Source organism: Hylaeus anthracinus, unplaced genomic scaffold (genome assembly GCF_026225885.1).
Source record: "Hylaeus anthracinus isolate JK02 unplaced genomic scaffold, UHH_iyHylAnth1.0_haploid 11994, whole genome shotgun sequence".
Classification (NCBI taxonomy): Eukaryota; Metazoa; Arthropoda; class Insecta; order Hymenoptera; family Colletidae; genus Hylaeus; species Hylaeus anthracinus.
The window spans coordinates 15,774,022-15,786,847 of NW_026534341.1; the positions used below are offsets into that span (position 1 = coordinate 15,774,022).

Below are 12,826 nucleotides of genomic sequence, written 5' to 3' on the forward strand. Positions count from 1 at the left end.
GACCACCGTTGTAATCGCCAGGTCAAGCTACCTATAATAAATAAATCAGCCCGATCGGAGGATACCCCATTTGCTGAACCTCAATCTACATTTTAAACAGCCAAGCTATCTCTACAATTATTATTTATGGTAAACGTCTTGAACATTGTTCTCAGGCAGGTACAAACTGAGATACCTGGATCTCCTATATTTATTATGAAATTGGCAAAGTGTGCTCGACATTTGGAAGTTCAATTATTGGCAGACAATTACGGTAACGCGATCTCATTGTTCGGTCGCGATTGCTCTATTCAGAGGAGGCATCAAAAGATTATCGAAGAAGCTCCGGCTGTGATTGCCAAACCTGAAGTTTTCGAGGAAATGGAAAAGGTAACCAAGAATTCGAAACGTAAGCAATTCAATTGTCATTCTCAATAGCTTCATAAAAAGAAACTTTACAGAGTCCAACTGTAATTGTAAAATACATATGTTGTCAACTTCGTAAAACAATATTTACTGTGTATAGGCTGCTGTAAGATTGGCCAAAATGGTTGGATATGTCAGCGCAGGTACTGTTGAGTACCTTTACGACACGTCTGGAAAATACTATTTCTTGGAGTTGAACCCACGTCTTCAGGTGGAACACCCTTGCACGGAGATGGTGTCAGATGTTAACTTACCCGCGGCACAGCTTCAAATCGCCATGGGTTTACCGCTTCACCATATAAAAGATATTCGGCTTCTTTATGGTGAAAGTCCGTGGGGCGATAGTATCATCGACTTTGATCAGCCGCAACATAAACCTCAACCATGGGGTCATGTAATTGCAGCAAGAATTACTAGTGAAAATCCTGACGAAGGTAGAGACATTACATTTCATATACAGTGAGTGTAGAATGTATTCGTACACCGATCAATTTCTCCCAAAAATTTGGGGGAAATTGTAGTTTTTTAACTTAATTTTTTGTAATTAATGATTTTTACATATTCTCGGAAATCTCTAAGATAGATATAGTCCAAACAACATTTACTAGTTTATATAATTCGTGAAATTAACAAAAAAATGCGAAAAGTGGGTAAAAGTATAGAAGCAGTAAGTATTTGTATGATTTTTATGACGAACCATTTAGTGTAGAGTTCGTAACGTAAACACATTAGTTTATTGCTCCGTAAGAATTAGAAAACATCAAATTTCCAGTAAAGTACTTTTAAAAATGGCTCTAATAGATGAATTGAAGAAGATCCCACTTCGAATAACTAATACTTTAGTTAATTCAATGCTTAGAAGAGTTACAATAATTATAAAATCAAAAGGAAATCCCACGAAAAAAGTATTATATACTTGTAAATTAATGTAAATTTCTTTTTTTTTTTTAAGAAGTTTTAAAAATTAAACAGTTGTGCGAATAGTTATTGTTTCAATGTTTCTATCGATTAATTGTTTTTTTCTTTGTTAATTTCGCAACTTACATAAATAGCTATTTTTTTTATAATTTATCTATTCTAGAGATTTCCAAGAGTATATAGAATGTCATTGTTTATAAAAAATAAGTTAATAAATTACAATTTTACATAGTTTTTTTTGGAAATTGATCGGTGTACGAATACTTTCTATATCCACTGTAATAATTATAATATATGTTACTAAAATTAAAGCGTCTTAACGAAGGTAAAGATGTGAGCGTCAATAACGTATTCCTCAGGTTTCAAGCCAAGCTCAGGTACTGTCCAAGAATTAAACTTTAGGTCTTCGAAGAATGTCTGGGGTTACTTCTCAGTAGGAGCTTCCGGTGGTCTTCACGAATTTGCAGACTCGCAATTTGGTCATTGTTTCTCCTGGGGAGAGGATCGTAATCAAGCTAGAGAAAATTTAGTTATAGCTCTGAAGGAATTATGCATCAGAGGTGATTTTAGAACCACCGTCGAGTACCTGATCACACTATTAGAAACGGAATCCTTCCAACAAAACACTATAGACACAGCCTGGCTCGATTTGTTGATCGCTGAACGTGTTAGAAGCGATAAACCGAATGTACTGTTGGCTGTGACGTGTGGTGCGCTTCATATAGCTGATAGAACTATCACTGCCGCCTTTACTGGGTTCCAAACAGCCTTGGAAAAAGGTCAAATACAAGCTAGCAATGATTTGGAGAATGTTATCGACGTAAGTGATTAACAATAAATACCAAATCAAGAGGGGAGCCTGGTTTAACGTACTAAAGGTTAAATAATTTTCGAGTATTTTTTTTTATAGAAGACAAATGAATGTATAAATATAAAATCTTTCAACTTTTGTTTAATAAAAAAAAATAGATTTTCTTGGGATGATACGCCGGACTCCCTTCAATACCTGGAGTCATTAAAACATTTATCAAAATTTGTAATTGCAATTGCATCTCAGGTTGAGCTCATCAACGATGGATATAAATATAAAGTACAGGCTGCCAAATCCGGCCCCAATAGTTACTTTCTTGTTATGAATGGTTCCTATAAAGAAGTAGAAGTACATCGATTGTCGGACGGAGGCATGCTGCTCTCTTTGGATGGTGCTAGTTTCACAACTTACATGAGGGAAGAAGTAGATCGTTATAGAATCGTCATAGGAAATCAAACGTGTATCTTCGAAAAGGACAACGACCCCTCTTTGCTGAGATCGCCGTCAGCTGGAAAACTGGTTAGCTTCTTGGTCGAAGATGGTGGTCATGTTAACCCTGGACAAGCCTATGCTGAAATCGAAGTGATGAAAATGGTAATGACGGTAACGGCAAGCGAAGCTGGCAGTGTTTTCTACGTTAAAAGACCAGGTGCCATCCTCGAGGCCGGTACGTTGATCGCTCATTTGGAGTTGGACGATCCAACATTGGTGACAAAGGCTATGGAATACATGGGTCAGTTCCCAGAAACTGAAGCTCCTGCAATTTCGGAGAAATTGAATCATCTTCACACCAAGTATCGTGCTTCTTTGGAAAATACCCTGGCGGGATATTGTTTGCCAGATCCGTATCATTTGCCACGAGTTCGAGAACTTCTCGAGAAATTTATGAACTCCCTACGCGATCCTAGTCTGCCTTTGCTCGAGATCCAGGAGGTGATCGCAACGATATCGGGTAGAATTCCGATTTCCGTCGAGAAAAAAATAAGGAAACTAATGTCACTTTATGAAAGAAACATCACCTCCGTTTTAGCGCAATTTCCTAGCCAGCAAATCGCTGCTGTGATCGACGGGCACGCAGCTACTCTTTCGAAGCGATCCGATCGGGACGTCTTCTTCTTAACCACTCAAGCCATAGTGCAGGTAGTACAAAGATATAGGAACGGAATACGTGGTAGGATGAAGACCGCCGTTCACGAACTTCTTCGACAGTACTACACGGTTGAGAGCCAATTCCAACAAGGGCATTACGATAAGTGTGTTTCAGCTTTAATAGAACAGTACAAAGACGACGTAGCTACGGTAACGGCTATGATCTTCAGTCACAATCACGTTACGAAGAAGAACATTCTGGTGACTATGCTAATCGACCACCTTTGGGCGAATGAGCCTGGTCTTACGGACGAATTGTCGAGCACATTGACAGAGTTGACGAGCTTGAATCGTACGGAACACAGTCGCGTCGCATTGCGTGCCAGACAAGTCTTGATCGCCGCTCATCAGCCCGCCTACGAATTGAGACACAATCAAATGGAATCTATATTCTTGTCAGCTGTGGACATGTACGGCCATGATTTTCATCCAGAAAATCTACAGAAGCTAATCCTCTCTGAAACGTCTATTTTTGATATTCTTCACGATTTCTTTTATCATTCTAACCGTGCCGTTTGCAATGCCGCCCTGGAGGTTTACGTTCGCAGAGCGTACATCAGTTACGAGTTGACCTGCTTACAACACATCGAATTATCCGGCGAGGTGCCGCTCGTACACTTCCAATTCTTGTTGCCTAATAATCATCCAAACCGTCAAAATCAGTCTCCAGTTAACCACAGAATCGGTGCTATGGCAGCCTTCCAAGACTTTGATCAATTTGTCCGGTATTCGGACGAAGTACTCGACCTGTTGGAGGATCTATCTACGCCCATTTCAATCTCTGCCAAGGTTTTGGACGCAGTAGATGCGGCTGGAGGAAGCGAATCGAGGCATAGTACATCTATAAATGTGTCATTGAGTATCGCGGAAACTAGTGGTCCAGTGGTGGAAATCGGTGAGAGACCTGCGGAACCAGTACACGTTGTGAGCATCGCCGTTCAGGAAATGGACAATTATGACGATGCTATTATGGCAAACTTATATGGCGGCTGGTGCGCAGCGAACAAAGACGAGTTGATCGCAAGAGGTATCAAAAGAATCACGTTCGCTGCTCTAAAGAAACGACAGTTTCCAAAATTCTTTACGTACCGTCAAAGGGACGGTTTCATGGAGGATAAGATTTACCGCCACCTAGAGCCCGGTTGCGCGTTCCAATTGGAGCTGAACAGGATGAGAACATACGATCTTGAAGCTTTGCCTACCTCAAACCAAAAAATGCATCTCTATCTCGGTCATGCCAAGGTCGCCAAAGGGCAACAAGTCACCGATTATCGTTTCTTCATTCGCTCGATCATCAGACATTCCGATCTGATCACCAAAGAGGCTAGTTTCGATTATCTCCACAACGAGGGCGAACGCGTTTTGTTAGAAGCCATGGACGAGTTAGAAGTCGCGTTCTCTCATCCACTCGCGAAACGGACAGAGTGCAATCACATTTTCCTAAACTTTGTACCCACGGTTATCATGGACCCTGTGAGGATAGAGGAAAGTGTGACCAGCATGGTGCTCAGATACGGTCCAAGGTTATGGAAATTGAGGGTACGCCAAGCTGAAATCAAAATGACGATTCGTCCATCCCCGGGGAAACCGACATCCACTATACGCTTGTACATCGCCAACGACAGCGGTTACAGTATAGATTTACATGTATACACGGAGACGACCGACCCAAAGACTGGTGTTATTCGCTTCGAGTCTTGTCCTTCGGCGACAGCAAACGTTGCCTGGAGACCAGGGCCTATGCACGGTCTGCCGATCTCCACGCCATATTTAACCAAAGATTACCTTCAAGCGAAACGGTTTCAGGCACAAAGCGCTGGCACAACCTATGTCTACGATTTGCCAGACATGTTCAGACAACAGACAGAGAAACTCTGGCTGAAGTACATAGAAGAAAGACCAAATGCCAACATAAATATGCCAAATCCCATAATGGACTACGTGGAATTGGTGTTGGAGGGTGATAATCTAGTGGAACAAAAGCGTCTTCCCGGTGAGAACAATGTTGGCATGGTGGCTTGGAGGTTCCGATTTTACACGCCGGAATATCCAGAGACTGGTCGTGACGTTATATTAATTGCAAACGATTTAACGCATTTAATTGGTTCCTTCGGCCCAAAAGAAGATCTGGTGTTCTGTAGAGCATCAGAAAAAGCTAGACAGCTTGGAATACCACGGATTTACTTCTCTGCGAACTCGGGTGCTCGTATCGGTTTGGCAGAGGAAGTGAAAGCGTTGTTCAAAATCGCTTGGGAGGACGATAACGAACCAGAGAAAGGTTTTAAATATATTTACCTCACGCCGGACGATTACGCCCGTTTAGCGCCCGTAAATTCCGTGAAGGCTTCGTTGATCGAAGATCGAGGAGAATCTCGCTACAAAATTACAGATATCATCGGTAAGGACGACGGTCTTGGTGTGGAGAACTTAAAGTATGCTGGTATGATCGCTGGTGAAACGTCCAGAGCATACGAAGAAATAGTCACGATTTCCATTGTATCCTGTCGAGCTATCGGTATCGGAGCTTACCTATTGCGTCTTGGACAGAGGGTCATTCAAATAGAGAACTCGCATATTATCCTGACCGGTTACAAAGCGTTGAACGCGGTGTTGGGTCGTGAAGTATACGCGAGCAACAATCAACTGGGTGGTATACAAATTATGCATTACAATGGTGTTTCGCATACGACCGACGAAAGAGATTTAGATGGAGTTGAAACAGCTCTGAAATGGTTGAGCTTCTGTCCTAAACACAAAGGTGCACCTCTTCCTATATTGCCATCACCGAATCCTGACTCGATCGATAGAGAGACCACTTATGTTCCCACGAAGGCAGCCTACGATCCAAGGTGGATGCTCGAAGGGAGAATCGTTCAAACTAATGACAACACTTGGGAAAGTGGATTCTTCGATCGTGGTACTTGGCAGGTACGCTTAGATTATCGTTACTTGTGTTTTAGACCTTGATAGTTTAAACCAGAGGTCGGAATTTTTTCTACGCGACGGCCGTTTTTCGAGGGCTACGCCTACCAGCTTTCCCTTACCGCGCGGAGCGCCAACAAGCTGACTGAGGTGCAGGACCGTCGCATGTCCCTAATAGTATGGCGGGCCCATTCACTAGATGGGAAGTAATGAAGGAGCGGGCCTGCCGCACTATTCGGGACATGCGGCGGTCCAGCGCTTCGGTCAGCTTGTAGGCCCTCCTGGGCCCTCCGTGCGGTAAAGGGAAGCTGGTACGCGTAGCTCTCGAAAAAATTCCGACCTCTGGTTTAAATGATGTTACTTTTTGTATCAGAACTACTAGTTATAGAAAGGCGTGAACTGATTATAAGAGAACAAGACCAATATGGCGTATAAGAGAATTATGTTTGACTTGATATAAAGTTGGAGTAGTGATTTTCAGCATTCGATATGTTTTACTTAAGGGGTTAGTCACAGTCAGGAAGAGGAAAAAACGATATTTCTTTGTGATTTTTTTTTAGTTATTAAATAATAATTTGCATAAGTAACAATTAAGTATATTATAAAGGATGTTTTAAAGAACTAAAAAGCATTTTTTGTTTTAAGAAACATTTAATTATCGTCATAACAGCCGATGACGTAGACGATGATTTAAAAACATAGGTTTGCGGTGAGCAAGATTTCTCTACACTGGTTTACCTGAAAACAAAAACAAAGGTAGATTACGAAAATAGATTAGTCTAGCGGGTCCCTGAACGAAGGATTTTGGAAAAAATTAATTTAAAACAAAATGACATACATTTGAAGTTAAAGTTCAATTTTCATTATAAAATTAAGTGATTAAATTGAGAATAAAAAGAAAAGTATATAAGAAAATAAAAAATCCTTCTATCAGGGACCCGTTAGTCTAATATATTTTCTAAATCTACCTTTAGTTTTGTTTTCAGGTGCACCAGTTTTAAGAAATCTTGCTCACTGCAAACCAAGTGAATTAACCTTTTTTTAAAACAAAAATTCTTTTATAGCTCTTTAAGACATACTTTGTAATATACAGGCTGCCCCAAAAATGTTGTAACACCTTGAAAGGGGTGGTTGAGGAGGTGATTTGAAACAACTTTTTCCTTAGCGAAAATGTTGTCCGAGGCTTCGTTGAGAAGGTAATAACGGAAATCGTCGACCAATCAGAGCGTGCGGATATCGGTGGAGCGGCCGCTGTAGCGAAGGCTATGAGCTAAGCTTCCTCAACGAAGCCTCGGACAACATTTTCGCTAAGGAAAAAATTGTTTCAAATCACCTTCCCAACCAGCCATTTCAAGGTGTTACAACATTTTTGGGACATCCTGTATTTACATTTCATTAATAAAAATTATTATTTAATACCTTAAAAAACACACACACAAGAAACTGTCCGTTTCCATTTTCCTGACTGCGACTAACCCCTTAAAGTGAGATGATTAAAACATTTCAAGATACTTCATTATATTTATAGGAAATAATGAGACCTTGGGCGCAAACTGTAGTAACCGGACGTGCTAGGCTGGGTGGAATACCATGCGGTGTTATCGCAGTAGAAACAAGGACCGTTGAAATGCATTTACCTGCTGATCCTGCTAATCTAGATTCAGAGGCTAAAACCATATCTCAGGCAGGGCAAGTTTGGTTCCCTGATAGCGCGTATAAAACCGCGCAGGCTATCAAAGATTTTGGAAAAGAAGAGTTACCTCTTTTCATCTTCGCCAATTGGAGAGGATTCTCTGGTGGAATGAAAGGTATTTATTGTTTTACAGTAATTGACTTATATCTACATATATTAATCTATGTATATCTATAATATACATATAAGATACAAAGTATCCCGTAACTGGTAGTATAAGCGAGCAAGGAATGATTCTACATAAAAAATTGAATCGAAAATGTAGAATAAAATTTGTTCATATGACGCTTTAATTTCGAAAAACAATAAGTTTGATCATTTGTTTGGTAAATCTTGTAACCATTGCAAAAGGACGGAAGTACTCTCCTACTCGGAACAATAAAAAAGTAAAATTCGTCAAAGTCAAGCTACATTAAGTATTCGCGTGCTCAACAAATTTTCAAACTTATTCTTTTTCAAATATAAAAAGTCATATGAACAAATTTTATTCTACATTTTCAATTCAATTTTTTATGTAGAATCACCCTCTATTCACTTGTACCACCAGTTACGGGACACCCTGTACATAATCTATCTATATTATATCTATTATTAATGACTAATAATGTATCTTTGTTTTACAGACATGTACGAGCAAATCATAAAATTTGGTGCTTACATTGTAGATGGATTAAGAGAATATACCAAACCGATATTTGTATATATCCCACCAAATGGAGAATTGAGAGGTGGTTCGTGGGCGGTGGTTGATCCAACCATAAATCCCAGATACATGGAAATGTTTGCTGACAATACAAGTAGAGGTGGAGTTCTGGAAGCTCAGGGAATAGTTGAAATCAAGTTTAGGAATAAAGATATAATTAAAGCTATGCATAGGGTGGATACAGTAATTCAAAAACTTAAAGTAAGTATTTTCAACCTTATGCTTGCGTGAAACAATTTTAACTGATGTTCATAGAAGATAACCTTTTGTTAATAGATACAAATACTTGAGACAAATCTGCTATCAGTAATTAATAAATTTAATAAAAAAATATCATTGTTATAGGAAAGATTGGCCAGCGTGAATACACCGGAGGACCGTACAGAAATCGAAAATCAAATACGTAAGAGAGAACTAGAGCTAGAACCTATATATCATCAAGTCGCAGTACATTTTGCAGACCTTCATGATACGCCTGAGAGAATGTTCGAAAAGAACGCGATTCACGAAATTATTCCATGGCGAAAGGCACGAAAATTACTTTACTGGCGACTGAGAAGAAGACTTTTGGAAGACGAGATAATTCAGGAGATTCTTTCTATTCAACCACGTCTCGATGTCAGACAAGTCGGCGCGATGTTGCGTAGATGGTTCATAGAAGACAAAGGTCCCACAGAGTCCTACTTGTGGGATCAAGATCAAGCGGCAACACATTGGTTGGAGAGTCAACGTCAAAACGAAAACAGTGTCGTTTCGCGTAACATTACTTGTGTGAAACAAGACGCAATTGTTTCACAAGTAAAAGAAGCTCTCGAAGCCTGCCCAGAAGTGAGGTTAACCGCAATTTTGGAAATTGCTCACAGACTTCAGCCAGCGGAACGTGCAGAACTACACAGAACTTTATCGCAATTAGAAACGACATCTCAGGAACTGAATGATTCAAGCGCTTCGTCCTAAAATTTTGGAAATATCACAGAATTTTCTGTCTATCCACGTACCTGGTGTATGCAACTCCGTTAGAATTAATTGTACAAACACTCGTTATTTCATCTTGTTAATAGTAAATTCTACGGGAATTGTAGTATAACTTCGAAAAGTTAATAATTGCTTCTATCGATGATGTTACTTGAAGGTAGAAAGCAAAACGAACTCGTGCTTAGTAAGGTTCAACAGTGATGCTATCGAATGTCAGACAGTGTTACTATCGTTTCCTAAACTGTGGTAAACTATGCCCATGTTTATAAGTGTATTCATAAATATAGAAATTATATTATATATATGTATGTATTTATATGCATATATAAATATATATATATATATATATATATATATTTATTTTTAGAAAAAAATGTCTGTTCGTTGCATTTGATTTTACCGAACGACTACTAATAAACATGTACGTCATTTCTCCATTCTCGTTGATAGAAAGATCGAAGGATAAGTTTGTAAGTATTAAATGCTGTTTTTTACTATCGTAATAGAAAATATCAAAATTTCTCTCTACTCTTTGGAGACTAACGTTTATTGAGAACTGGTTAAGTGAAAGGGATAGATAATGCAAAGTTTGATGAACCTGAATATTTAGCGGAATTAAGGTGTTTAATACAAAATATATGCTATATGATCTTTATATATACATATATATTTTATACTATTTTTAATTCATTAGTATCAAGATAAAATGTATATTATATACAATCATATCGTCATAAAGAGATGAAAAAAAAAAAGATTAGAAATAACTTCTGTTCATGTCATTGCCCTCAAAAGACTGGTATTTGACTTCGGTGTACATCGATTAGATCGTCATCTAGGGTAAGCAAACCCATAAAAGAGAAAAACATTGCTAAGGCAGACAAAAAGTGCCAAATGTCATGGTTGTCAAAAAAGTTTAGGACCCTGCAGGGTTTATTATAAAGACGAGATTGTGCTGGAGTAACCGCCCATGAAATAGTTTTGTTTATAAAAAAGTACATAGCTGCAGCCCACAACACAATTGACAAAATGATATAAATCAATGGTTGTAGAAGGATCCGTTCTCTATGGCAAAGCTGAAATATTACACTATTGATTAATTTGTAACATGTCAACTTTTGATTATGCATCTATACATACCTTCATTGCAATATAAAAAATAGTATACAGCATTAAATTGGACATTAATATAGCTAACAGGAACGTTGCAAAATTGTTTTCATGACTTATGTTTCCAAATACTGCGAGAGTAACATTACATAAATTTGCTATGACAAGCATTACAAATCGTCCCAGATACAAGGGTCGAAACATATTTTTAATTCCGGTATGGGCATCATATCTACAAGACTGTAAAATATGAATTCAGTAATCAATTATGTTTAACAAATGTAGCTCGATCAACATCAAATCAAAAAAATAATATCGAAAGCAATGTATGAAGAGCAAAACGTTACCTGTATTATTCTTGCGAGGAGACCTTTTCGTCTCCATCGTCCCATATAATAAATTTGAAGAGTTAAAAACAAGCAAATCGATAAATGCATAATTGTAAATATAATCCAGAAACAAGTGGAACCATTCAAGACGCCGATTAATCCAAGCAGAATCACCAAAGCCAAGATTCCAAATGTAACCGGCGCTCGAGCGTTTATATCAGGATGACGTGTTTGGTAAATTTTAATCATGCAAAGTACTGCTATAATGTACATAAAACTGGTGTCTGAAAGTATGATGTAGCGAATATTCTTATTAATGGCGAAGATTGCAAAAGATATACCGTATAGAGGACGTAATATATTTCATCTTACCGAATTGAAAATTACTTCGATTTGGACACACATGATAGCTCCCTGAAAGTATTCCTTCCATGATAAGCGCAGAACCAAGCGCATAAAACAATCCGTAATGTTGCGGTATACCGTAACACTTATTTTTTTCTTTATCCTTTTCATTGTTTTCACGAGAGTATGTCACAAATATAAACAAGAGACCTAACATTACGTACCCGAAATTCGAAAAAACATGATTTACGTCTGACAGAAATCCAAATGGATGGGCACATAAGAAATTATAGTAACACATATCTTGGTTTCCAGTAACATGAAGTACGTTTTGGTAAGTGATTACTAATTGGAGAACGGGTAAAGTATAGAAGACAGCGACCGTTGCTAAATAATATAAATATAATCGAGACTTGTGCCTTAGAATATTTGGATCTTTGCGAGCCAAATCGCAAACCGAAAGTACAAGTTTCGTTCGTATCACTTCTTTATCGGAAAAAGCATCTTCCATTATATCAATATCATCTTCATCCAGCGACGAATCTTCTTCTATAGATACTAACCGATTCGGTCCTGTCTAAAACAAATTATTCATATTATAATTATGATACTTAATTCCAATATGAAAGGTTTTTGCAGCACTTAAATTAGATTGTTATTAGTTATAAGCATTTTAAACTTATAATATTGAACTTACTTCTTCTATTGTTGAAGGACTCTGCATAGGTTCATTCAAATCTTGGCATATTTGATTGTCCAGTAATTCTTGTTGAATTTTTCTACCTTCTTTAATGTTGAACAACACAATGCCCACAACATAAATAAGGCAAAAAGTGAAAATAACAGATATCACTATGCTTATTGCGACAATATAATCGTGTTTGGTTATACTAGCATTTATAGTTAACGCCACTTTTTTATTCCGTAAATCAATTGTACTAGGCGATCCATAACAATCGGTGTCATCACCTTTTACTACAAGTACAACAAAAAATCCCATTGGATAAGCTTCTCTCTAAAAGATTATAGTTAGACATAAATTTTACTTTTAATAAAATTCTGCCAAAATAGTAATGTTTATTCTTTCATTTATTCCATAGTTTGGAAAATGCATAAAAGAAGTATGCATTAACAACCTAGAGAAGTACTTACAGGTATAGTAATACCACCCTGTCGATTTACAGTTTGCCAGTAACCAGCAAATTCAATGTTCCTTTCTAAATCAAATACAGGACACTAAAAAACAAAATATTTTAGAATCCTATAGTGATATACAGTAGAATATTAATTATCCAAAATAACTTTAAAAGATGCATGTTAATTATGTGAGAGATTGTGTGGTAAATAGAGTTATTGTTATTTGTAAACTTATCAACATTATTTAGTTGAATTGTAGGGATAAGGTATCATATAAATTAATAAAACAGTTTACAAAAGACAGACATATATATCAAAGTGTAAATAAT

The 12,826-nt window shown here is 37.8% G+C and overlaps 2 protein-coding genes across 3 annotated transcripts in view; one reads left to right on the top strand and one right to left on the bottom strand.

The window, feature by feature from the left end:
- Positions 1 to 111: 111 nt before the first annotated feature.
- LOC128888508 (acetyl-CoA carboxylase) lies at positions 112 to 9,937 on the top strand. The gene is made up of 7 exons (XM_054145412.1): positions 112 to 369; positions 506 to 839; positions 1,683 to 2,143; positions 2,381 to 6,211; positions 7,734 to 8,013; positions 8,522 to 8,802; positions 8,947 to 9,937. The coding sequence occupies exons 1-7, from the start codon at positions 127 to 129 to the stop codon at positions 9,556 to 9,558; spliced, it is 6,042 nt and encodes a 2,013-aa protein (XP_054001387.1). The 5' UTR covers positions 112 to 126; the 3' UTR covers positions 9,559 to 9,937.
- A 283-nt stretch (positions 9,938 to 10,220) lies between these two features.
- LOC128888566 (SID1 transmembrane family member 2-like) overlaps positions 10,221 to 12,826 on the bottom strand; it is a 139,443-nt gene continuing 136,837 nt past the window's right edge. The window contains exons 2-7 of one of the 2 annotated variants that reach the window (XM_054145547.1): positions 12,513 to 12,596; positions 12,058 to 12,375; positions 11,388 to 11,937; positions 11,034 to 11,299; positions 10,717 to 10,926; positions 10,221 to 10,652 (exon numbers count right to left, since the gene is read on the bottom strand). In XM_054145547.1, the coding sequence (XP_054001522.1) occupies positions 10,365 to 10,652; positions 10,717 to 10,926; positions 11,034 to 11,299; positions 11,388 to 11,937; positions 12,058 to 12,360 (1,617 nt within the window). In that variant the 5' untranslated portion in view covers positions 12,361 to 12,375; positions 12,513 to 12,596 and the 3' untranslated portion in view covers positions 10,221 to 10,364. Of the gene's footprint in view, positions 10,653 to 10,716; positions 10,927 to 11,033; positions 11,300 to 11,387; positions 11,938 to 12,057; positions 12,376 to 12,512; positions 12,598 to 12,826 lie in introns of those variants that run through there. The other variant, XM_054145548.1, reaches the window with a different exon arrangement.